Source organism: Sinohyriopsis cumingii, chromosome 2, assembly GCF_028554795.1.
Source record: "Sinohyriopsis cumingii isolate HCF-2022 chromosome 2, ASM2855479v2, whole genome shotgun sequence".
Lineage (NCBI taxonomy): Eukaryota > Metazoa > Mollusca > Bivalvia > Unionida > Unionidae > Sinohyriopsis > Sinohyriopsis cumingii.
In genome coordinates this window covers 169,378,563-169,405,492 of record NC_142962.1, presented here as the reverse complement: position 1 = coordinate 169,405,492, position 26,930 = coordinate 169,378,563, and the positions used below count along the sequence as shown (strand labels likewise).

At 34.7% G+C, this 26,930-nt stretch overlaps 2 protein-coding genes across 2 annotated transcripts in view; both read right to left on the bottom strand.

Annotated features, from left to right (window-relative positions):
- LOC149806280 (uncharacterized) overlaps positions 1-10,253 on the bottom strand; it is a 386,203-nt gene extending 375,950 nt beyond the window's left edge. The window contains exons 1-3 of the mRNA XM_089935557.1: positions 10,043-10,253; positions 7,777-7,974; positions 2,852-3,042 (exon numbers count right to left, since the gene is read on the bottom strand). Of these exons, the coding sequence (XP_089791683.1) occupies positions 2,852-3,042; positions 7,777-7,974; positions 10,043-10,253 (600 nt within the window). The remainder of the gene's footprint in view (positions 1-2,851; positions 3,043-7,776; positions 7,975-10,042) is intronic.
- Positions 10,254-10,333: 80 nt separating this feature from the next.
- The window catches only part of LOC149806279 (CUB and sushi domain-containing protein 1-like), a 155,017-nt gene continuing 138,420 nt past the window's right edge, over positions 10,334-26,930 (bottom strand). Inside the window, exons 22-25 of the mRNA XM_089935547.1 lie at positions 20,130-20,324; positions 19,182-19,418; positions 13,104-13,352; positions 10,334-10,455 (exon numbers count right to left, since the gene is read on the bottom strand). Coding sequence (XP_089791673.1) covers positions 10,334-10,455; positions 13,104-13,352; positions 19,182-19,418; positions 20,130-20,324 — 803 coding nt within the window. The remainder of the gene's footprint in view (positions 10,456-13,103; positions 13,353-19,181; positions 19,419-20,129; positions 20,325-26,930) is intronic.

Below are 26,930 nucleotides of genomic sequence, written 5' to 3'. Positions count from 1 at the left end.
TACCAAATTTCATTGATATCTTAAATTGTTTGTAAAGTATTGCATCAAAATTTAAGTTTTCATAAAGCACTAATAAACAAACAGATTCAAATATGATAAATATTAGGACTGAAAAATTTTGAATTAAAAAGGAACATGAGCATCACTGGTCTAATAAGTGTACCATGTTCCTTGGATATATCTTAAACAGAAATTTAGTGTAAATGTAGAATGAACAGATAAAAATGCTAAAATTAAAGATTTTGGATAGCAAAAGGCACATTGAGACCACTAGTCTAATATGTGTACCAACATTCAAAGATATATCTTAAATGGTTTTCAAGTATTTCCCTGGGAAGACAATTGTGCAAATGTTGATACTGGCTCCATGGATTGCCTACCCACTTACTATGGTGAAGCACAAAAAAAAAAACACTTAAACAAAACAATTATAAATAACAAAAAACAAATTCAAAATACTCATCTATTACATGTACAATGTTTCATTGAGATACCATTGAATGGTTTGCAAAATCATGCTCAAGAAATGAAGGTATGTTTAATGGATGGATGGATGAACGGGAATAGGGACAAAAACTAAATGCATTGATTTTAAGAAATGTGAATAGCAAGAGGCATACATCAATAATTAAATACGATTACATCTAGATGACTAGTCCAATATGTTTACATCGAGATCACTAGTCCAATATGTTGACATCTAGATGACTAAACCAATATGTTTACATCTAGAACACTAGTCCAATATGTTTACATCTAGACCACTAGTCCAATATGTTTACATCTAGAACACTAGTCCAATATGTTTACATCTAGAACACTAGTCCAATATGTTTACATCTAGAACACTAGTCCAATATGTTTACATCTAGATGACTACCCCAATAAGTTTACATCTAGATGACCAGTCCAATATGTTTACAATCAGACCTCATGTCCAGTATGTTTACATCCAGACCACTAATTTAATATTTTTACATCTAGATTACTAGTACAATACATTTACATCTAGATCACTAGTCCAATTTGTTTACATCTAGATCACTAGTCTGATATTTTTACATCCAGACAACTTGTCCTATATGTTTACTTCCAGACTACTAGTCCAATATGTTTAGATCTGGATCACTAGTCCAATATGTTTACATCCAGACCACTAGTCCAATATGTTTAGATATAGATGACTAGTCCAATGTGTTTACATCTAGATCACTAGTCCAATAAGTTTAGATATAGATCACTAGTCCAATATGTTTACATCTAGATCACTAGTCCAGTATGTTTACATCCAGACTAGTCCAATAAGTTTACACCTATATCACTAGTCCAATATGTTTACACCTAGATCACTAGTCCAATATGTTTTCATCCAGACCACAAGTCCAATCTGTTTACATCTCGATGAATAGTCCAATATGTTTACATCTAGATCACTAGTCCAATATGTTTACATCCATACCACTAATATAATAAGTTTTCATCTAGAACACTAGTCCAATGTGTTTACATCTAAATCCCTAGTCCAATGTGTTTACTTCTAGATCACTAGTTCAATATGTTTACATCTAGATCACTAGTCCAATATGTTTACATCCATACCACTAATATAATAAGTTTTCATCTAGAACACTAGTCCAATATGTTTACATCTAGATCACTAGTCCAATATATTTACATCCAGACCACTAGTCCAATATGTTTATATATTAAGTTTTCATCAATGGACTAAAAAACAAATTGATTCAAATATGATAAATATTAAGTCTGAAAAATTTTGAATAAAAAACAAAGATGAGCATCACTGGTCTGATAAGTGTGCCAAATTCCTTAGAGATATCTTAAAAAGTTTTGAAGTTGAACCCCAAAAATGAAAAAAATGGTGTAAATGAAGGATGAACAAGCGGACAAAAACTTAAAAAATCATATTTTGATGAAATTAAAGATTTGTGTTAGCAAAAGGTATATTTGGACTACTAGTCTGGCATATGTATATATTCAAAGATATATCTAGAATGGATTTCAAGTTTTTCCCTGGAAGGACAAGTGTAGATGTTGGATGGATGGACTGCTCCCAAACCCAATGGTCAACAACAATTGTAAATATATAAGGACAAATGTGAAACACTCATCTATTACATGTATAAAGTTTCATTGAGATATCATGAAATGAAGACATGGATAATGGATGGATGGATGAATAGGAATATCGACACAAATTAAATGCATTGATTTTAAGAATTGTGAGTACAAGGAGGCACATCTACACCACTAATTATATATATTTGCAATATTTCATAGAAATACCATGAACAGTTTCAGTTATGCTCTGAAAACATAATTGTTTATGGAAAGACAGGTGGATTATGAACAGACAGACAGACAGACAGGCTTGAGGAACAAACATGTTTATTAAAAACAATAACCACTCAAGTCTTCTATGTATGCTTACAAAATATTACCACTAAATTTCAAATGGATGCCTCAGATCGTTTTTGCTTACCAACAATTTAGTCAAAATAAGTCTAAAATGTGTTAAATGTGCTAACAAAATTATATATTGTTGTAATAACCTTAAACAGACTGTAGGCATTAAACATGACAACCAAACTTCACAGGGCGTATTTTAGCTCCATCTTTTCTAATGAGCTTCTCAGGGCAGGACAAAAGATGCTGCCTGCAGTGGAGGAAGCTATAAAAACCTTAATATGATAAAAGTTGTGCTACATCAAGACAAATAGACCTAATTGGTATGATAATCATTAATATTATATTGGCAGTCATATTCAGTATTTGGTATTGATAAAAAATGTGCCCAAAAGTAATTATTATCATCACAGTCACTATCATCTACCTTGAATGCATCTGTCATTGTAGCAAAGTTTGTGATTGTCCACTGGATGCCACATATGTGTGAGAAATCATTCTCAAGAGTGATGTTCCATGCCCTGAGCTGATTGTCATGGCTCTCTTTACAATCTCTTGCCAAAGTGTTAAGCTTGAAGTCTACTGTTACAGTTATCTGAAAGTATGGATTGGTGTACTCTGAAATGAAAAAGGGACATAATACATGTACTACTTAGTGATAAATAAAGGGACATAATACAAGTACTAATAAGAGATGAATAAAGGGACATAACACAACAAGTACTACTATATATATATATTCATTGTGGTCATGGTTATATAGCATGTATACATTTTACTTTTGTTCTAGGGTGAAAATGAATGCTGTAATTACAACAAATGAATTCATTCTTATTTTTGTACACTGAGCATGAGATCATGGGTTTCCCACAGTGCTTTGTCTCCTAAATCTTAGCTCCATGCATTCCATGCCTCTACCTTTTTGTCATTATGATTATTTTTATGCTTTGGTGGAAGAAGAAGAAAAAAAAATCACCAATTATGCAAGTCTGTATAGCTCATGTAATTATTAACTCTCCCATCTCTACTTCAATGTATATGATAACACTAAAAAGTGCAAATATTTGCCAAAGTAATCCATATTTTTGGGTTGCAATTCATTACATTCAAAATAATGAAATTCATGAAATTGATGATGGCATCATTATTATCAAGCTGCCAATAAAATTTTTTTTATTTAAAGTCCAATTAAGAGTTATTGTGTGGAAAAAGAAGTGGGTGGGTGTGGCAATCAAAGGATATGATTCTGCTAAACTACAAATGCTGACAATCAATCTATCCAAGATTTTTTTTTTTTAAATCAAGCCCCATACCAAATTAGATTTAAATCCAATAATAATCAAGAAATTTATTGTGTAGATAACAACCTGGGTGGGTCTGACAGTCAGGTTATAACTCCCTTCAATGACAATGTACAATGTTGACAAGAACCCTCAAAGTCCCATCAATATGAAACCCCCATATCAAATTTGACTGCAATCAAATAATAACAAGCAAATTTAGTGACTTTGTCCCCACCTACTGTAATCAGGTAACCGAAACTACAAATACATATCTATCTTCCAACTCCATCCAAACATTTTGGAAAACATGTTCATGACAATTTTTTTGATAAACTATAACTTGATTCACCAAACACCAATCAGGGTTTAGAAAATAATGCTCCTGTAAGATAACCTTGGTCTCCATGTCAGATAGATGGATTAATGATTTAGATCAAATGGAAATAGTTTGATCCATGAAATATGATCTTAGGAAATCTTTTAATCTTCCTGATCAAGATATTCTCATCAATAAATTGAACATTTATCAATGTGACAATTCCATAATTTATTGTTTTACATCATGTCTAACAATGAGAAAACAGTGTGTCAAAATAAATGGGAGTTTTTCCAAAGAAGAAACAATTACATGTGGATAGTGGGTCCTCTTCTTTTTTTATATTTTCATAAATGATTTGCCTCTTAAAATGGGCAACTGTTTTGCATCTACTGACCTCAAAGCAAATGAAACCAACTCCATCAGGTTTCAAAGAGCTAAAATCAAACCTAGAGGTCTCCTATCAGATAGCCTTGCTTTGACTGGCTTCCTGGTGTAAGGAAACTGGGAAGCATTTATTTGATAGAAGAAAAAAACAGATCAGGTTAGGACTGATCAGAAGATTTTCAAAATCTGAGTTTTGACCACATGAAGGGAGGATTTTCATTGACCCAATTTTTAGCACGCAAATGGACACAAATTACGATTACTGAACAAATTTACATGTTTTAAATATTAAAATATCCACATTATCTCATCAACTCAGTCCTTTCTTAGTACAGTAACTTCATGCCATTAATAATCTTCTTATAGGTTTTACGCTGAATTGGCTCATTAGTAACCCACCGATAATCAGTAAAATCCACCTCAACAAGCAATGAAGCCAGCCAGCCAACAGGATCAAAAGGTGAAATTAGAAACTACATGGTCTTGCCATTCTAATGCCAGTCCATTCATGTGATCATAGACAGTATTACTGTGAATATACTAAACAAGAATCAGAATAAGAAAAAATTTTTAAAAAATTAAATTTTTCACTAATAATTTTGTGGGGGTGAGATTTTAGTGAGTGACATGAGGTATGGAAGATAGCCCTAAAATTGGGAGAAAAATCATCCTGTGCATGATATTCACGTATACTTGCATGAAAGAAATATCGACAAGATTAAAATATTAATAGTTACTACCCTAAATAAGAAAATGAAATTGAAAATGACAATCTGAATCTTAAATTGATTTGAATTTGTCTATAAATGGTTTTTAATGACAAAATCCTTCGGTGACGGCTGACAATAATTTGCAATGGAATGAACTCATATTGTATGTCATGAAATTGACTCATATATGTTGTTATGAAGCAAGATTTGGCCATATCTAATTAACTAAACATATTACAGAGCTACTGACAACCATACCTTGATTACTGTCATGTTTTCTGAGGAAGAATATTTGCAAGTTATTCTGCTTGCAAAAAGAGCTGGCAGAATCATCTGCTGAAAACATCCCAACTGCCATCAAGCATATTAAAATGTTAACAGTAAGTTAACAAATATTTTTGAAAAAGTCTAGGATTATGCACAAAGTTTCAAACATTATGGCCCCATTATCTCCATGAACTATTTTGTGCTAGAAAACGAGGCAAAAATCCCAATTTAAAATCAATTTCAGCTGAAAACCCTTCCATCCCAAAACCAAAAAAAAGAACTCTTTAAATAAGTTTTCAATATTCCAGGCTACTAGTTTGCAACTGAATCCCCAAGAAAATTAGAGAAAATGCAATTATAAATGATATAATTAAGTGGATGAAAGCTTTTCCTGTTTGATTTGACAGATATATCAAAGTGTCAATTGTTCAAACTCCACTTTGTTACCTCGTTATTTTGCACTGTATATACCTGGTTGGTGAATGCTGATACAACTGTCTGTATATTATGTCCACATTACTTATCTTATAATTGGTTTCATATTAACTTCTATATTACTTTTGTTTGTGCCTTTCATTTTTGCATTTGCAGCTATGTGCTATGTAAATATGCAAATAACTGAGGATCACAAGGAGGATTAGTTCCATGCAACTATGTCTCCCTCTGTCAATTATTATTATTATTATTAGCAAAATTATATACTGATGAAAGCTGGCTGTGACCGTTGTGACAGACTGAGTTACTACACAAAAATGTCTCTATCTCATGGGGAATGAGAATTAAAGTGCAGAAAAAAAGAGAAGAAACTGGTCAATGACCTTGACCTTGAATTTTAAACCTTGATTGTGATTCATTATATGCTACAAACAGAGAAACCTTAAGTACACCATTGTTCATTCCTGAATCTCAAAGTGTTTTTAAGATATAAAGAAGAAACAAAGCCACCATGAAATATATATACCTTTGATATTGACTCAGGTGTGGAATACAACACGTTTTCTATTGATCTTTCATTATAGTATTTCTTAATCTCACATTGGTCTTAAGTCAGAGACAATCTATTAATCTCATATTGTTCTCAAGTTATACTGTATCTCTTAATCTTATATTGCTCTTACATTAGAGTGTATCTCTTAATACCATATTGCTCTTACATTAGAGTGTATCTCTTAATACCATATTGCTCTTACGTTACAGACTGGAGGAGGAAATTTTGATGGAAAATGATAATAATAACCCATAACTTTGACCCCGAAGAAATGGATTCCAAAACAAACATAATGACCTTAAAAAGATCTTTTCAGTAAGGCAAACAATATTTTGTTTGCATGTTAGACCAATGTTCAGTAGAGTGAAATGAAATATCATGAGATGCTTTTTCATTAATTGTCAATATGCTAAATCATATTACTTAATTATTATGTTTTATCATTTGAATTACTCAAAACAGTATTACAGTAATCTAGTGTTTTATGTAACCATTATAAAATAGTTTCTTTTCTGGAATAATGTCTTACTTTCTTACTGACATATTTAATATATTCAGTCCATGACTGGTAGTACATTTGTGGAGGAGGATCCAAAGAAAATGACAGGAAGAACCACTGACCCACAGAAAGCTATTGGCATGCTTTCTCATACAAGTTGGCTGAGCCAAAACTTAAACCAACACTGAATGTGGTGAAATGTCAGTGATCTACAAAGGTGACAACCTGAGACCACTTGGCTGCCATAGGCCTTGCATAGAAATTGAGAATTTGGGGGAAGCAGGACAAACACTTGTAAGAAGCATACAATCCCATAACTACAGTTTTCATTCTCACTATAATATGTGCCAGTAAAGGACATATTATACCCTCAAAACCACAGCAAAACAGAGATATTTTATTGTTGTATTCACAAAGAAGAAATTTTTAGAATTCTTCTCATTTTTGTTATCTTGTATTTCAGTACTGGGGTATTAACATCTGACATCTTGTATCTCAGTAGTGGAATATTATATGGATTGATATGGGTAAACATCTGGCAGCTTGTATCTCAGTATTTGGACATTAAACATGGACTGCATTGAGTAAACACCTGGCAGCTTGTATCTCAGTACTGGGATATTACATGGATTGCTATGGGTAAACATCTGGCAGAGATCATGAAGGATTGCTCTAGTTCATAGTTTGGAAGTCTTTTCAAACTGCAACATGTAGCATAACAAGTTATTTGGTATAAAAATGGCATACCTAATACATTCCAATGACTGTGTATTGCTGACATCACAAAATCTCAGACATCAATTCAACCTGATTACACAGTAATACATTTTTACGAACAAGTCATGAACCTGGGTTTTACTTGTAATTACAATTACAATGTAGTAATTAGTGGACTGGCTTACTGATACAAGTCTGGAGTGGCAAAACTGGAGACCACAGTCCACCCAGGGAACACACTGCAACTTGTGTCACTCGGCCATCTTGGTACCCATACCCATCGGCACACATATGGGTGACATTCACACCACCAGGAGACAGTACCGAAACTGTCTTATTGCCATGGGGATCATCAGGGATTATCTCATGGAAACAAGCTGACACTGAAAAATAAAATATTTCAATTAATTTACACTGATTAATATGCTAATTGTTTTTTACCCTCTCTCAATGCACAAGAAGGCAAAAGTTCTAGTAATACTGTAATCAATTTTACAAATTATTAATTTTTGCATATGTTATACTATAAAGAAATGTTAATGGCAAAAGTAATCAGTATTAATGGCAAACAGTAATGAAAGTTAATGGCAAACAGTAATTGATGTTGATGGCAAACAGTAATCAATGTTAATGGCAAACAGTAATCAAAGTTAACAGTAAACAGTAATCAATGTTAATGGCAAACAGTAATCAAAGTTAACAGCAAACAGTAATCAATGTTGATGGCAAACAGTAATAGATGTTGATGGCAAACAGTAACTGCTATATATTTAATAAATTTATCATGAAACTATTAAGGACAACTTGTTTCTCTGATATGGCCTCAAAACTATCACAGGTTTGAAATTTCATTACACATATATCTTATTTTCTGAGTCAAACTCATGTTGTTCACGAATAACCCAACCCAACTCTAGTTCCTATCTGAACCAATGGAAAGTATAATTAGGTAATGGCATGGCATTGTATATTCCCACACTTCCAAGCCATGCCACTTTAGGCATGGAGGGAATAGGCTGAACTGGAGGTCAATGTTCCAACATTTCATATATTTATTTATATCTCCATTTCAATACACAGTAAAAACCCTCAATACCAAGAATCTTTGGTATCCTAAATAATGTTTGGTTTCGAGAAGATTTCTGTTTAATGAGGCTTTTGCAGATGCAAAAAATGGTATTATGTGACAAAAGAGAGAAAAAGAGAGAATACAATTATGAGAATTAGTGTCTGCATGTGCACGAGTGCCCAAAATTAAGAAAACTATTAATTTTTGTTTTTAAATACATGTATTTAATGAAGAATTAGCTGAACACTATATGTTACTGTAAAAAAAATCACATCCTGTCACAAAAAAACATTTGTTCCACATTGAAATAGTCCTCATTACATGAAACACCAATGAATAAGATACTTTTATAACTTTACTATAAGTATGTTTATAAATAGTTCAGAAATTGTGAAAGCTTTTAAAGTAGAGTCCCTGGCCATGGGATAGACACTCAACTAGCTTGCAAGAAATTCCAGAAATCCAAAGTAAAACTAATTCTTTCTTTAAACTCTGAGTTTTGAAACCATCTCTAATATTTTTGAGCAACAACATGGCTTTAAAATTGGCCACTGCATTGACCATATTGGAAAAAATCAACTCAATTCTCAAGAGGAGATCATTCAAAGTCACTGCATTGACCATATTGGATATAATCAACTTAATTCTCAAGGGGAGATCATTCAAAGTCACTGCATTGACCATATTGGATAAAAGCAACTCAGTTCTCAAGGGGACATCATTTAAAGTCACTGCATTAACCATATTGGATAAAATCAACTCAATTCTCAAGGGGAGATCATTCAAAGAATATACAAGTTTATCTTGATCATCGCCATGTGACTGAGACTGGGGATCACAATCAGAAGTGGAGCTACCCCTCAGCGCTGGACTTTTGCTATGAAAACTGGCATGCAAAGAAAAGAAACCTACTAATAACTGAACCTAATACAGACTGGTTCTATGCCATGGCCATGAAGCTCACTCTTTTGTCTCATGGATGCTAAGGGAAACAATAAAACAATCTTGAGGGTCAGGTTCTCAAAAGAAGCTTCACACAAGGGTTCAAACAGCATTTTAGTTAGAGACCACAAGACAAAAGATATTCCATCTAGGCATTAGAATGTGAGACACTGGTCTTTGCAGCTCAAAATATCTGATCAATTCTTCTATGTGAGAGTCTAAACCAATGACCAGGTCCTCTGAAAATTTGAAAATCTTGATAGTAGAATGTAGCAATGTTTCTCTGCAAAAAGAAGAGAAGAAATACTGCCACTGTGCTCACAGAAGGACAGTTAGGCTTAATGCACTTCATAAAGCACCACTGACAAAAATATTCCCCCTTTGGCATCATAGATCTTTAGACATAGATCATCGACTTGTCAAATTTGTTTTTAAAAAACCTGTCAAGGCAGAGATATCCCTTGAGATGAGCCAAATGTGAAGGTGGAGAATCTGCACACTGTTGTGTAGGAGACAGTTCCTGTGTTGTGAGGGAAGGTTCCATATAGACAGGATGTCCTCATCGTGCTCCCACAGCAGGGAGGCAGGACTTTGTAACCCAGAGTCTCTCTGTGTGAGATATGTGTCTCTTTGGTGTGCTGGGGGTAACATAAGCCTTATTCTGAGACTTCTTCCACAGGGTGAGAGGACAGTTCCTAATAGCAGACTCAGCTGGAGGATAAGGATGCTTCTTATTCCTGGGACACTTCAGTGAAGAGGGCTTTATCGATCTCTTTACTCTCTGCCTCCATATTGTAAGGAGGGAATGTCAGGCCTGGAATGGAAATATCTACCCTACCTCGAAACCAGGGCACTAAAGTCAATGGCAATATGAAAGAGAAATATAAGTCATTTCTCTGAAAAGGATGACCCCACATCCTGTAGGGATTCAAAGGGATATGGGCAGGAAGGGTGATGCCTTCCTGATCATATTCCCTTGCCAGGCATCTGTATGCTGATACCAAATCCCTATGTGGGTTTGCTGTAGATTGGCAAGATTGGGAGTCTTGATCCAATCCTGTTGCTGTATCAAAGATTGCTGATGAGTAAACACTGAACAGTTATTGGTGTCTGATATCTGGTGACTAAATCTACAGAAGAATCCCTCCTCAAAAATAATCAAGCACACTCATAGCTTTCCCTTACCTTGCAGGCTCGATCAACAAGTCATCACAGGGTTCATTTTAATGATATGTTTAGCACACTGTTATGTAAATTGAATTTGTATTATGTCCTTGAACTTTATTTGTAACTGAGGATAAGAGTTTGGGCCTATCTGACTAATGTCAATTTTTAAAAATGTCATCACTTGGACTTGAATTCATGACCTTAGGTTTTCCTTTGCAAATTATACTGTCTACCTGATTTTTTCATGATGTTCACTTCAATTCATATTCAAGGCCTGAGGCCTGACCTTGATTACCAGTTTGGTATTTTCTGGAAGCAAACTAGTTAACAAATTTTATGGGAAAGATACCCACATCATGGGCATTTTATTCTGTCATAGGTCTGGTGACAGCCTCCACCTAAGGGATGGGTGGGCAATTATTTATTTAAATTTTAATTCCAGTCTTCTTTCATCTAAGTTCCTCTTAAATTTTCACTTTGTAACTTTAAGAATTAAATTATTTTTGAACTGTACAAATCATGCTGGTTTCATTTATTTCTGTTTATTAGTTTACGGCTGTAGATTGATAAGAACACTATAACATACAGAGGAAATGGGAGCTAAATCCCTTTCCTAGGGAAATAGCAAGACCCAAACCCAAAACTAACTGATCACATCTACAGCCAATGATGGAGATCATGTCTGGTGCATTTCAACCAAATTGCCTTTACAGCCAATGATGGAGAGATGGACAAAGGATGTAGGACCATACCAAAAAGTCACTTATCCTTATAGCCTAGTGTAGGACCAAGCCAAAAGGTCACTTATCCTTATAGCTTAGTGTAAGACCATACCAAAAGGTCACTTATCCTTATAGCCTAGTGTAGGACCATACCAAAAGGTCACTTAACCTTATAGCCTAGTGTAGGACCATACCAAAAGGTCACTTATCCTTATAGCCTAGTGTAGGACCATACCAAAAGGTCACTTATCCTTATAGCTTAGTGTAGGACCATACCAAAAGGTCACTTATCCTTATAGCCTAGTGTAGGACCAAGCCAAAAGGTCACTTATCCTTATAGCCTAGTGTAGGACCATACCAAAAGGTCACTTATCCTTATAGCCTAGTGTAGGACCATACCAAAAGGTCACTTAACCTTATAGCCTAGTGTAGGACCATACCAAAAGGTCACTTATCCTTATAGCCTAGTGTAGGACCATACCAAAAGGTCACTTAACCTTATAGCCTAGTGTAGGACCATACCAAAAGGTCACTTATCCTTATAGCCTAGTGTAGGACCATACCAAAAGATCACTTAACCTTATAGCCTAGTGTAGGACCATACCAAAAGGTCACTTAACCTTATAGCCTAGTGTAGGATCATACCAAAAGGTCACTTATCCTTATAGCCTAGTGTAGGACCATACCAAAAGGTCACTTAACCTTATAGCCTAGTGTAGGATCATACCAAAAGGTCACTTACCCTTATAGCCTAGTGTAGGACCATACCAAAAGGTCACTTAACCTTCTAGCCTAGTGTAGGACCATACCAAAAGGTCACTTAACCTTATAGCCTAGTGTAGGATCATACCAAAAGGTCACTTATCCTTATAGCCTAGTGTAGGACCATACCAAAAGGTCACTTAACCTTACAGCCTAGTGTAGGACCATACCAAAAGGTCACTTAACCTTATAGCCTAGTGTAGGACCATACCAAAAGGTCACTTAACCTTATAGCCTAGTGTAGGACCATACCAAAAGGTCACCTAACCTTATAGCCTAGTGTAGGATCATACCAAAAGGTCACTTATCCTTATAGCCTAGTGTAGGACCATACCAAAAGGTCACTTAACCTTTTAGCCTATTGTAGGACCATACCAAAACGTCACTTATCCTTATAGCCTAGTGTAGGACCATACCAAAAGGTCACTTATCCTAGTGAGATACTAATGTAACTAGTTACCGGTAGTTGTATATGTATGTAAACCAATGAAATATGTATAAAAAGGATTCAGGCCACTGAGTGGATCGACAACACCATAACATAATGTACCAAACTTAAGATAAATGAATGAATGGCATGAGTAAACTTATGAATTTTGTAACCTTTTCAAGGTCAAAACCATGGTTTTTAATGTGACATAATGCATGACATGACATAGCCTTTACGCCAGTTTTAAAATCCACTTGTCCTTTGAGAAAGCACCAGGAAAAATTACTTGTCTCTTAACACCACTTGCATATGTCCAGTCAACAAGCTAAAAACTTGAATTCTGTCCCTAATTTGGGGGCTTCTATGAATGAACACACACACACACACACACACACACACAGAAACTAATGAAATACTTACAATTTGTAGAAACTAGGAATGTACAGGTCTTCTCTGTTAAAAATGTATTTTCAGCTACAACTGTGACCTCCATCATGTTGTTCAACAAGTAAGTCATATAATTAATAGTAACTGTCGAAGGAGTAATATTTTTTATATTCCCAGCTGACACATTGACAAAGTCCAGAACATTGTATACAATGGAAGAAGCATTCATTACATCCAGTATCTTGTAATCTGGGCAGGTTAAGATTGGCTTCATGGATCTATCTGCAATGAAATGAGCAAAACATAATCAGAACATTTTGTTTTATTAAATATAACACTATCAATCAAAGTGGTAATAATCATTTAACCTCTGCAAGCCTTCAATCAAACTGATAATCTGACACAAAACCAAAACTCAAACCAAACTTTTGACAGAGCATGTACAGAAAATTTCCTTTTAAAATCCTGAACAAACTGAATGTTGCACTAAACCAGAATAGCCAAGATAAAATATTTATAAATTAACTTCACATCAGCATTGATTAAAAAGTTAAATATTTATCAGATGCAAAATTCATGTCCTGTGCGAGTCCAGTTTCTGTCAAGCATATGCCAACTCTGTGATAGTGTCATCTGAGCTTTGGTTCAGCAAGATGTTTTGACTGAAAGTAGACAATGTGTTGTTTTGTCATCAGGGTGACAGGAGTATGTTTTGAGTGAAAGTAGACAATGTGTTGTTTTGTCATCAGGGTGACAGGAGTATGTTTTGACTTAAACTAGACAATGTGTTGTTTTGTCATCAGGGTGACGGGAGTATGTTTTGACTTAAAGTAGACAATGTGTTGTCATCAGGGTGACAGGAATATGTTTTGACTGAAAGTAGACAATGTGTTGTTTTGTCATCAGGGTGACAGGCGTACGGTCTGACTTAAAGTAAACAATGTGTTGTTTTGTCACCAGGATGACAGGAGTATGTTCTGACTGAAAGTTGACAATTGGTTGTTTTGTCATCAGGGTGACAGGAGTATGTTTTGACCGAAAGTAGACAATGCGTTGTTTTGTCATCTGAATGACAAGAGTATGTTTCAACTGAAATAATACAGAATACAAGACATGTTCTCATGGTCACATTGGTCAAACATACTTATTAGAATTACTAATGTAAGAATAATGACCATACATGGTTGCCAGAACACATGGAAAAGACTTTAAAACCCTTGGACTCAAAAGTCTTCCTTCATAATGTCAGTGTGCATTCTTCTTATAAAGACTCATTACATCAAAGAAACAATTACAACAGCCATTTTACTGACCAAGTGGCATCCAACTGTGTGTAAGGAATGCAGAAAGGCTCATAACACCTAAAAAAACAATTACAACAGCCATTTTACTGACCAAATGGCATCCAATTGTGTGTAAGAAATGCAAAAAGGCTCATAACATCTAAGAAACAATTACAACAGCCATTTTACTGACAAAATGGCATCCAATTGTGTGTAAGGAATGCAGAAAGGCTTATAACATCTAAAAAAACAATTACAACAGCCAATTTACTGACCAAATGGCATCCAATTGTGTGTAAGGAATGCAGAAAGGCTTATAACATCTAAAAAAACAATTACAACAGCCATTTTACTGACCAAATGGCATCCAGTTGTGTGTAAGAATGCAAAAAGGCTCATAACATCTAAGAAACAATTACAACAGCCATTTTACTTATGAAATGGTATCCAACTGTGTGTAAGGAATGCAGAAAGGCTCATAACATCTAAGAAACAATTACAACAGCCATTTTACTTATGAAATGGCATCCAATTGTGTGTAAGGAATGCAGAAAGGCTTATAACATCTAAAAAAACAATTACAACAGCCATTTTACTGACCAAATGGCATCCAGTTGTGTGTAAGAATGCAAAAAGGCTCATAACATCTAAGAAACAATTACAACAGCCATTTTACTTATGAAATGGCATCCAACTGTGTGTAAGGAATGCAGAAAGGCTCATAACATCTAAGAAACAATTACAATAGCCATTTTACTGACCAAATGGCATCCACTTGTGTGTAAGGAATGCAGATAGGCTCATAACATCTAAGAAACAATTACAACAGCCACTTTAAAGACAAAATGGCATCCAACTGTGTGTAAGGAATGCAGGGCTATGCTTGTTATGAGTATCATCACATCTGAAGATATGATGTTGAATGTAAAGAGGAGCAAACAGGGGCCATAACCTCTGAAAATGATGTCATGGAATGGTTGAAGTCAAACACACTGAAAAATCTCATAAATGTGAATGACATGCCATCTCTGGATGAAATCTAACATATTATGGTGAAGGTATCTTGCAGAAACCAAAATCAGGAGGACAAACACTGTGAAATGGAGTTTTCTAAACTGAACATGAAACATTCTTAAAAAAGTTATCCATAATTCCATTAACTGCATTAAAATAAAACTTTACACCCATTAAAATTTGCTGACAATTTTATAAAAATAGCTGGATGCAAATTATCAATAGTGTAAGCACAGAAAAGATGCAGTTGAATGAAAACTAAATACAAATGTATGATCATCTACAGCATGATTGAATGAAAGAGACTATTTCTGTCACAACATAACTTTTTAATTGCAAACTCACTCCCTGTTTTCCATAAAAATGAAACTTGTTCTAAGCAGTTATAAAAACAGAGAGAACTCTTGAAAAGAATGAATACAGTAATAAAAATCTAGTATCTAATTCTACATTGCCTTAAAGTTAACAACTATATAAGGCAGAAAGTATTATTACTTATGAGCACCTCATTAGGCTTTTATCATTTAAAAATGAATCAAGTTAATGGACACTGTCATTTTGCTTGGAGTTTAGGCTTTTATCATTTAAAAATGAATCAAGTTAATGGACACTCATTTTGCTAGGAGTTTAGGCTTATATTATTTAAAAATGAATCAAGTTAATGGACACTCATTTTGCTAGGAGTTTAGGCTTTTATCATTTAAAAATGAATCAAGTTAATGGACACTGTCATTTTGCTAGGAGTTTAGGCTTTTATCATTTAAAAATGAATCAAGTTAATGGACACTGTTATTTTGCAAGGAGTTTAAGCTTTTATCATTTAAAAATGAATCAAGTTAATGGACACTGTCATTTTGCTAGGAGTTTAGGCTTTTATCATTTAAAAATGAATCAAGTTAATGGACACTGTCATTTTGCTAGGAGTTTCATACAAAATACAGTCTCAAGCCCAATGAAACTATTTGCAAACTACAATCAAAATTTGACATAGGTGTTACAATGTTGTTTTTAATCTGAAATTCATAACTTTCCACCAGATTTATCAATTTCAACAAGTCATATCAGTGACAACAACAAAACAATTTCATCATGGTCATTGAAGATATTTTAAGATTTAAAAAACAAAACCAACTACAAAACACAAAAACTTTGATGTATCTTGCATATCACAGCTAGAAGAAAGCAATGCATGTGTGTGTGTGTGTGCGTGTGTGTGTATATGTACGTGTGTGTATGTGTGTGGTGGGGGGGGGCTAAATTGGTAAACAGTGACATTAACATAGACAAATACATAATGCAGACAAACTTTTAAAATAAAGACTTTTCAGCATTTATTTAAAACAAATTTATTTAGCACCAAAGAATCAACTGTGAAGTGAAATGGTCATCATATTCTGCAAGACACTACACTGCCACCTATGAGTTGAAAACTGCTTTCACTTGGTGTATACTTGATAATGACAGATTCTGCCCACATTGTATGTTTGAGAAAAAAAATTGTACTTAATACTTGGGGATAAATTATGTTTATGGTTATTACTTTCTGTTTTATTTATGCTAAAATTTCCTCTTGAGCAAGTTGTGTCAAATGTAGTGATTCAAAGCAGCAGGAAACCACTTCCATGTATAAATTCTATAAAACTGATGACACTATTTGAATGGAAGGGGTGAGAAGCGTCTTTTGAGAACCCCAAATTCATTGAATTTAGTGGAAATTCACTCTTATCTCCCATAAATGTTTAGTATGTTAATGATTTACATTTCACTTATTAGTGAAATATAATTCATTTATAAAGTGAAATGCCTGATTCACTTTGTATATCATTTATAAAACCTGTGTAAATGTCAACAATTGCTGAATTATCCAGTAATTGGTTCTAAAATGCTTGTTCATGAACCATTCATAAAATGCAGCTGAACATTCCATGAATGGTTCATAAACATAAAACGACAAAATGTTCAAGAACTTAAGATCTAAAATATCAGTTCTTCAACATTTCTAAAGTCCCTAAGAATTTTTTTTTGCAGAAATGTAAAATATGCCATTTTGGATAAAATTGCTCAGTCTTATATCCACTAGAAATACTCATTATATGGTCTAATTGATACATATCGACTAACCTAACAGTAGCTGATGGCCACTCAAATACAGATGCTGAGATGGTGCCAGAAATTTACTTGTTCTTGTTCTTGTTATGGGTTTAATGCCATTTTTCATTACACAATAGGCTATACATGGCAGCCAGTATAACTGGTAGAACAAAAATCCAGAAAACCCCTGGTAAGAGCCATTAACCCACAAGAAGCTAGTGGCAAGCTTTCTCACAAACCTATGCTGGCCGAGCCTAAAACTTGAACCATTGTAGACATAGGTAAAATGAAAGTGATCAGTAAAGGTGAAAACCTTACAAAAACAAGCCACCCAAGTTGCCCAGAAATTTACAGCCTGCAGGGATCTTCGCACCTTGACAAAATCAAGGAAAAATGAAGGAAGAAAAAAACTAGAAGAGTTATAATCTTTTATCAGTATTTACCTTGAACATCGGTCTCTTCTGACCCAGTTTCCAATGAATCATTCACAAATTCTTCTGTTTTAACCATCACTTCTTTCATTCCCTGTTTCACTACATTGTACACACTACATGCACTTCTTTGTACAAACAAAATGCACTTAACTACTTTGTGCTGCCAACAATGACATAAAAATAATTTGTAATTTTGTTTCCTGCAATGCTTGACAGCACTGTCATCTATCATCTAATATTAGTCTTCTACTGGAAATAGCATCATATTTGTCGATGTGCATAGTTCAATGTAATGGCATCTACTGGAGAACCCCATGTCTTTTGTCATAAATATTTTACAGGACTTTCATTCAAACTTTTGTAGTCAACCCATGACTGTATTTTTGTTGTTTTGTTTTTTTTTTGTATTGAGATATTACATTTTGTTAGAAAGATTATCCAAACTTTTATAATTCACTGGATTTTCTTTGTTCCTACTTTTTCTGTTAGGATTTATCTCAAAATTATACTACAATGTGCAAAGTGCACAATTCTATGTGCAACTTTAAATATTTTTGCAGCGATTATCACACATGGCTGATTTTTGAAATCTTGAGTAATTTGAACTTTTGCATGCCCAAACAGCTCTGCACATGGGGTACAGACATCATAGAAAAATCCATAAAACCTCCAACTGCTTTTGAGTTTGCTTTGAGATCTGATAGAACATTAAATAGTGCCTTATGGGTTTGCTTTGAGATCCGATAGATCATTAAATAGTGCCTTTTGGGTTTGCTTTGAGATCTGATAGATCATTAAATAGTGCCTTATGGGTTTGCTTTGAGATCTGATAGATCATTAAATAGTGCCTTTTGGGTTTGCTTTGAGATCTGATAGATCATTAAATAGTGCCTTATGGGTTTGCTTTGAGATCTGATAGATCATTAAATAGTGCCTTTTGGGTTTGCTTTGAGATCTGATAAATCATTAAATAGTGCCTTAATGGTTTGCTTTGAGATCTGATATTAAATAGTGCCTTATGGGTTTCTGCACTGAACCATATATAATGGGATTCTTTTGAAGAAAATTCATATATTTTGAGCCTCAAAAGTTATCAAATATTTATCAAAACATCTGTTACACTATGAATGTGATTAAAACTGAGGACTTTTTTCCAGGAAATAGGGAATCACCATATATGTATTTAGCCTCTACCTGAAGAAGTAATCAAAATGATATTGCTGTTTTGTCAGTTATCCACATGAAATTAACAATCAATAGTATAATTCATGTAAGTTAAATATTCCTACCTTTTACACTGATGTTTTTCACACATGTAGCATTATTATCAGAAAAGTCAGTGGCTGTGACAACCAGTACTGTAGTTACAGATATGACATCCCCTTCTCGAATAGCATTGTTGTATGTGACCTGCTTGATTCCTCCAGAATTGTCTGTCACATTAAAAGACTTCCCAAAGACAACTTGGTCCATTACATCTACATAGATATCTTCATTACAGTCTGTGAATATTGGTGGTGTGATGTCTGAAAGAAGAAATACTGGCATTACAAAGTGTAAAATAGAATGGTATCTGTAAGCTAGAATATATCCATGCTATAGATTACCACATTTCTATGTCAGGAATACAGGTAATTAGAAAGTGTAATTTACAATGCTACCAGTAAGCTGGAATATATCCATCCAACAGATTACCACATTTCTATGTCAGGAATACAAGCAATTACAAAGTGTAATTTACAATGCTACCAGTAAGCTAGAATATATCCATGCTATAGATTACCACATTTCTATGTCTGGAATACAGGCAATTAGAAAGTGTAATTTACAATGCTACCAGTAAGTTAGAATATATCCATGCTATAGATTACCACATTTCTATGTCAGGAATACAGGTAATTAGAAAGTGTAATTTACAATGCTACCAGTAAGCTAGAATATATCCATCCAACAGATTACCACATTTCTATGTCAGGAATACAAGCAATTACAAAGTGTAATTTACAATGCTACCAGTAAGCTAGAATATATCCATGCTATAGATTACCACATTTCTATGTCAGGAATACAGGCAATTAGAAAGTGTAATTTACAATGCTACCAGTAAGCTAGAATACATCCATGCTTTAGATTAATCCATACTGCAGATCACATTATTTTAGTTTGTATGTTTACTGGTGCAACAATGAAAAGATATGAGAAAAAGCTCCATTTCTCTTTTCTGAAGTAGACATTACCTTTACAAACTGGTCTACTGCTTGTGTTCCAAGAAACATTGCCACTGGTACTATTATATACACACTCTATTGGACCTGGAGGGTCAGGCTGAAACCCAATTCTTGAGCAGGTGTAAGAAACCTTCTGGCCAATCTCATAGCTGGTTGCATTCTGCACAGTACCACCTGGGGTTCCTGGGTCTGTACAAGTTTTACCTATAAAAAAAAATTATATATATATTTGTTTTGTATAATGATTATACCTCCACTGCCCTATCAAAATAACCAGTGCCTCAAAAGTACCAAAACTGATTTTTAAAAAATGTTACAAATTGCTATGATGGTATACAAATCTGCTGATGTCATCTAAATATGCAAGCAATTCAGCCTACAAATTAAATTTCACTAAGTAGTTTTTTAAATACAGCTAAGGTTTTCATCACAAAACTGTGAATCCAAAAGGTAAAAAAATTACGCAAGATTAGCACTATGAATGGCACACCTGCTCTGTATGTAGAGAACTGAAATTTGTTTGCTGAAAATGTTTTTCTTCCTTCACTTACAGTGACCCTGACCTTTGACTTTTGACCCCTAAATCAATACGCCATCCTCACCCCAAGAACAAGTCATCAACAAAATTTGGCTTGTCTGTGATATAGAACTTATATTATTGTGCAGAAACCATTATCTTCTTTTCAATCAGTTACCTCGACTTTTACTTCATTACCCCAAAACAACAGGATTTTTTCTTACACAAAGTATAAGCAATCCACAATGTTTGGTCCAGGTATGTGACCTTGACCCATGACCTTTTGAACCAAATTTGATAGTTTATCCTTACCAAAAGATCATACCATCCATATTTTGGTAACTACAGCATATATGTGAACCTCCCAGCTCTAAGAGGTTTCCTTCTAAGATGAGGTGTGTCTCCTATCACTCACTGAAATCTCCCACATACTCAAAATTATTTATACAAAAATCTGGAACATAAATTTTTCTAGGCTTTTATCCAGCTTGCTTACAGTATAGTATATTTCCAGTAAAGACTTCTTATGATGACATGAGTGTGAGCATGGCACATTAATTGCAAGAGCTTGAAATTAATAACTGGATTATATTATGTGTGATCAAAAGCAATTTGGAAAGGATAAAATACGCTAATGGATTATAACTGGATTATACTATGTGTGATCAAAAGCAATCTGAAAAGAATCAAAGACGCTAATGGATTATAGCTGGATTAGACTATGTGTGATCAAAAGCAATTTGGAAGGGATCAAAGACGCTAATGGATTATAACTGGATTATACTATGTGTGATCAAAGCAATCTGAAAAGGATCAGAGACGCTAATGGATTATAGCTGGATTAGACTATGTGTGATCAAAAGCAATTTGGAAGGGATCAAAGATGCTAATGGATTATAGCTGGATTATACTATGTGTGATCAACCGCTCCAGTGGCCTAGTGGTTAGAACGTCTGCCTCAGATGCTGGAGGTCGTGGGTTCGATCCCTGGCTGAGTCATACCAAAGACTTACAAAAATGGTACTAATAGCTGCCTTGCTTGTCACTCAGCATTAAGAGGTTAGTGTTAGGACTGGTCAGCCTGGTGTCAGGATAATGTAACTGGGTGGGACATCATGCTACATGTCTGTGGCATGATGCCCCAGTCCTAGACATCACAGCAAACTGCCACACTGCAGACATCGTAGCGATAAGACTAAAAAATTGTTAAAGCTACGTTAAAAAACCTAAATCATGCACACACACACTATGTGTGATCCAAAGCAATCTGAAAAGGATAAAAGACACTAATGGATTACATCTGGATTTGGATGGCATAAAACTGGTTGGTTTTGGTATCCATATTTTTTATAGCTAAGTGTGCATCATCCCCTAATCCTAAAATGCTAAACTATAAACAACTTTAATATTACATAAAATTCAATAATAGACGGAAGCAGACTTTCATTACTTGGAAACAAGTTCAAGGAGACAATGAGGCAAGTATGCTGTCATAGAATTAATTGTCTTATTTTAATTATTAATAATGCCAAGTATAATGAGAGTGTAATTAAAGATTCAGAAAATACAAGCAAATCAAATAATGCCAAAACCTTGGCACATATTTTATATAACTATGACCTTGAATCCCAAATAAATATACCTTATGCTCATCCCAGTAAGCATATTGTACAATACTCATCCAAGTAAGCATACTGTACAATACTCATCCAAGTAAGCATATTGTACAATACTCATCCAATTAAGCATAGTGTACAACACTCATCCAAGTAAACATACTGTACAATGCTCATTCAAGTAAGCATACTGTACAATGCTCAACCAAGTAAGCATATTGTATGATGCTCATCCAGGTAAGCATACTGTACCATGCTCAACCAAGTAAGCATACTGTATGATGTTCATCCAAGTAAGCATATTATATGATGCTATATAAGTAAGCATACTGTATGATGTTTATCCAAGCAAGAATAAAGTATGATGCTCATCAAAGTAACAATATTCTATGATGCTTATCCAAGTAAGCATTATTGTACAATGCTCATCCAAGTAAGCATAATGTGCAATGCTTTGTGCAATGCTCATTCAAGCAATCATACTGTATGATTCTCATCTAAGTAAGCATTTTCTATGATGCTCATCCAGGTAAACATACTGTATGATACTTAACCAAATAAGCATACTGAATGATGCTCATCCAAGTAAGCATATTCTATGATGCTATCCAAGTAAGTATATTGTACAATACTCATCCAAGCAACCATAAAGTATGATGCTCATCCAGGTAAACATACTGTATGATGCTCATCCAAGTAAGCATATTGTACAATGCTTTGTGCAATTCTCAACAAAGCAATCATACTCTATGATGCTCATCCAGATAAGCATATTCTATGATCCTCATCCAAGTTAACTTATTGTATGATGCTCATTCAGGTAAACATATTGTATTATATTCATCCAAGCAAGCATAAAGTATGATGCTCATCCAAGTAAGCATACTGTACAATGCTCATCCAAGTAAGCATACTGTATGATGCTCATCCAAGTAAGCATACTGTATGATGCTCATACAAGTAAGCATACTGTATGATGCTCACACAAGTAAGCATACTGTACAATGCTCATCCAAGTAAGCAAACTGTATGATCCTCATTCAAGTAAGCATCTTGTATATTTTTGGAAGTCTTTGTATTTAACTTCCAAATGTTTATGTTATTCGGACCACTGCAGTGCATGATTAGTGACACACCATGAATAAACAGTGGTAACTAATGGCAGATATTGGCACCTGTATTTATTACATTTTTTCAGGTTTGTCTGTAAAAATGTGAGGGAAAAAATGGTTTGATTGCAGTAATGCCTGTTGCCTGGGAGATAACCTGTTCAAAATTGTATAGTTTATAAAGATGTTTACATTTCTGAGGTTGTGATTTCAGGAGGTCTATGTTCATATCTCCAGCAATAGTGATTTCTGCATTGTCCTGGCTTCACTCACTTCAGTTTTGAACTTGTCGATACATACCTTTTTTCAATTTGGTGGTCTGTACATTGTCTCTACAATGACTAGAAATGGATGGCCTGTACATGGTCTCTACAATGAGTGTGTGTGTGTGTGTGTGTGTGATTTGGATTTTTAACGTAGCTTTAACAATTTTTCAGTCATATCGCTACGATGTCTGCAATGTAACAGTTTATACTGATGTCTAGCACTCGGGCATCATGCCACAGACATGTAGCATGATGTCCCACTTAGTCAAATTATCTTGACACCAGGCCGACCAGTCCTAACACTAACCTCTTAATGCTGAGTGCCAAGCAAGGTAGCTGTTAGCACCATTTTTGTAAGTCTATGGCATGACTCGACCAGGGATCGAACACATGACCTCCCGCATCTGAGGCAGATGCTCTAACCACCAGGCCATCGGAGCGGTCTGTCTCTCCAATGACTAGAACTGGATGATCTGTACATTGTTTGTACAATGACTAGAACTGGATGGTCTGTACATTCCCTGTACAATGACTAGAACTGGATAGGATTTGAGTGAGTCTGTACATTGTACTATGACTAGAATTGGATGGTCTGTACATTGTCTCTACCATGACAAGATTGGATGGTCTGTATGTTGTCTGTACAATGACTAGAATTGGATGGTCTGTACATTGCCTGTACAATGACAAGAACTGGATAGGCTTTGAGTGAGTCTGTACATTGTATTATGACTAGAATTGGATAGGCTTTGAGTGAGTCTATACAATGTTTGTACAATTACTAAAATTGGATGGTCTGTATGCTGTCTGTACAATAATTAGAATTGGATAGTCTTTGAGTGATGCACATTAATTTACATCCTAATGCTTTCAACTGCTGTTTTTAGATGACTACACCCTATACAGTTGTTAGCATTTGATACACAGATGATGATATCTATTACTTCTCTTACCTGTATGTATTGTCTCTCAAGAAAATCCATCATATTAAGTTTATCAACATTCAAACTTTCATTCAAAAATTTTTCACAAATCTCAAAATGTCAATGGATCTTTTTCCTTTAAGAATTTATTTTAATTCATTAAGTTTAAGTAGAATGTGCCTCATGTTTAGGCTACCTGTTCCCAAGCCTCTGGTACATGTAACTAGATGAAATTTTGGAACACTATCATGAACGTCTTCAATTATCTGAGTCATATAACAAAAATGCAGGAGGCTGTGGGTTCAAACCTGGGCTGAGTCATACCAAAGACTTATAAAAATGGTGCTAACAGCTGCCTCACTAGGCACTCAGCATTAAGAGGTTAGTGTTAGGATTGGTTGGCCTGGTGTCAGGATAATGTGACTGGGCGGGACATCATGCTGCATGATGCCCCAGTACTAGACATCACTATAAACTGCCACACTGCAGACATTGTAGCAATATGACTGAAAAATTGTGAAAGCTATGTTAAAAATCCAAATCACACACACACACACATACACATCTAACAAAAACATGCCTTACTTAGGTAACATACATAATGCCAAATAAAACATGCAAGAAATGTCATGAACCTTGACAATGTGTTACATTTAAATTAGCCATCAACTGTGAGTGCAGTGTGCAAATCAGGAACAAGGATATGTTTTGAATTGTTTCAATTAAACAGCACCATATTTGCTAGTGTAAACACTTAAAAGGTTTGGTACATGTTGCATCCTTGCCAAATGGATAAAAAAATCTAGTAAATACACACTCCTTTTACATGCAGCTAATATTTAATGACACTTTGGAGTGTATACACTTAAAAGGTTTGGTACATGTTGCATCCTTGCCAAACTAATATTTAATGACACTTTGGACTGCATGCTTTTCAGTTAAAATTCTTGAGAAAAGTCTAGATAATTAAAAACATGTGTCATGATGATACTCATTCCAATTTTAATAGAAGGTGCTGAAGAAACTGCAGGCCCTCTCTCTCTCCCATGTAATCCCAGAAAGTAGACAGATCATGTATTTATTTTGCAGTCATCAAAAGGTATTTAAAATGTGTTTGTCTATATTTTGGCAATTAATAATATCTCAAGTTCCCAACAATCTGGTTTGACATCAGGAGACACAACATTACTTCAATTAATTTTCATTTTGCATTGTCATTGTAGGGTTTATTGTAGGGTTGAACCCCAATTTTCAGCCAATGACAGGACATACATGGCAGCCAGTGTAATTGGTGGAGGAAGAACCTGAGAAGACCCAGAAAGATTAACCTCCAACACTTCGGAAGCTACTGTCAAGATTTCTCATATACCCACATTGGTCAAATTGAGATTTTAACTCATGCATATAGACATGTAATATGTTGGTGATCAATCATGGCAAGCACACCACTCAGTTTGAAGTTAATTTCAATTTTATGGGGTTTGTTTTAGTACAAAGTGAACTGCACAATTCATGTGTGCACCCTGTTTAATAGTTCTCTAATTAAATAACTTATCCTTTTGGGCAGAAACAATTTTTTGATCATATGCATTTTTCTTACCCTGAGTGCAAGCCATCCATAAATTCTGGACTATATCTGTGGTGCAGAACTAATGTTATTGTGCAGAAACAATGTTTCTTCTTTCAGTTAGTGATCTTAACCTTTGACCTTTCAATCCAAATCAAAAGCCTCCTTCCTTATGCAGGTGCAAGACATTCACAAAGTTTGTTGAGAAATGTTATGTAGGACTAACATTATTGCTATTCAGGAACTAGTTTTGCATTCCTTCAGTCACATTGACTTTGGTCCCAATTCATCCACATGACTGGTGACTATAGATATAATACATAACTCCAGTTATTGTACGGAACCCATCTTCTGGTAACAGACAGGTGGATAAACATCACAGCATAAGAAGATCTGAACCTCTATTAAAACCCTCATGCCACTACATCTAGGTGAGATGCTAAACTGCTGGCCATATTGTCTATCTAAGTGGTATCATTTTCGTTTAGGAACAAGCAAACATGGTACAAAGTCATAGGCTGAAAGCCCTATGCAGTTATGTCCATCAGTTTAGCAGAAGTGATAAGAAGATTTCATGACTTACTGGAATTCTGATTTGCACATCACCAATCATTTAATGAAAAGCCATTCAGATATAACCATCCATTCAGGGTAAGAAATAATAAGATTTTCAAGATGGATTTTATGTCAGATTGGTATCATTTTATTTAGGATCAGCTAGACATCATATGAAGCCCTTCAGTGAAGGCTTCATGTCAATACTGACAACATGAATTTCAAGATTGGTCTGAGGGCCTATGTATTCTTATCAC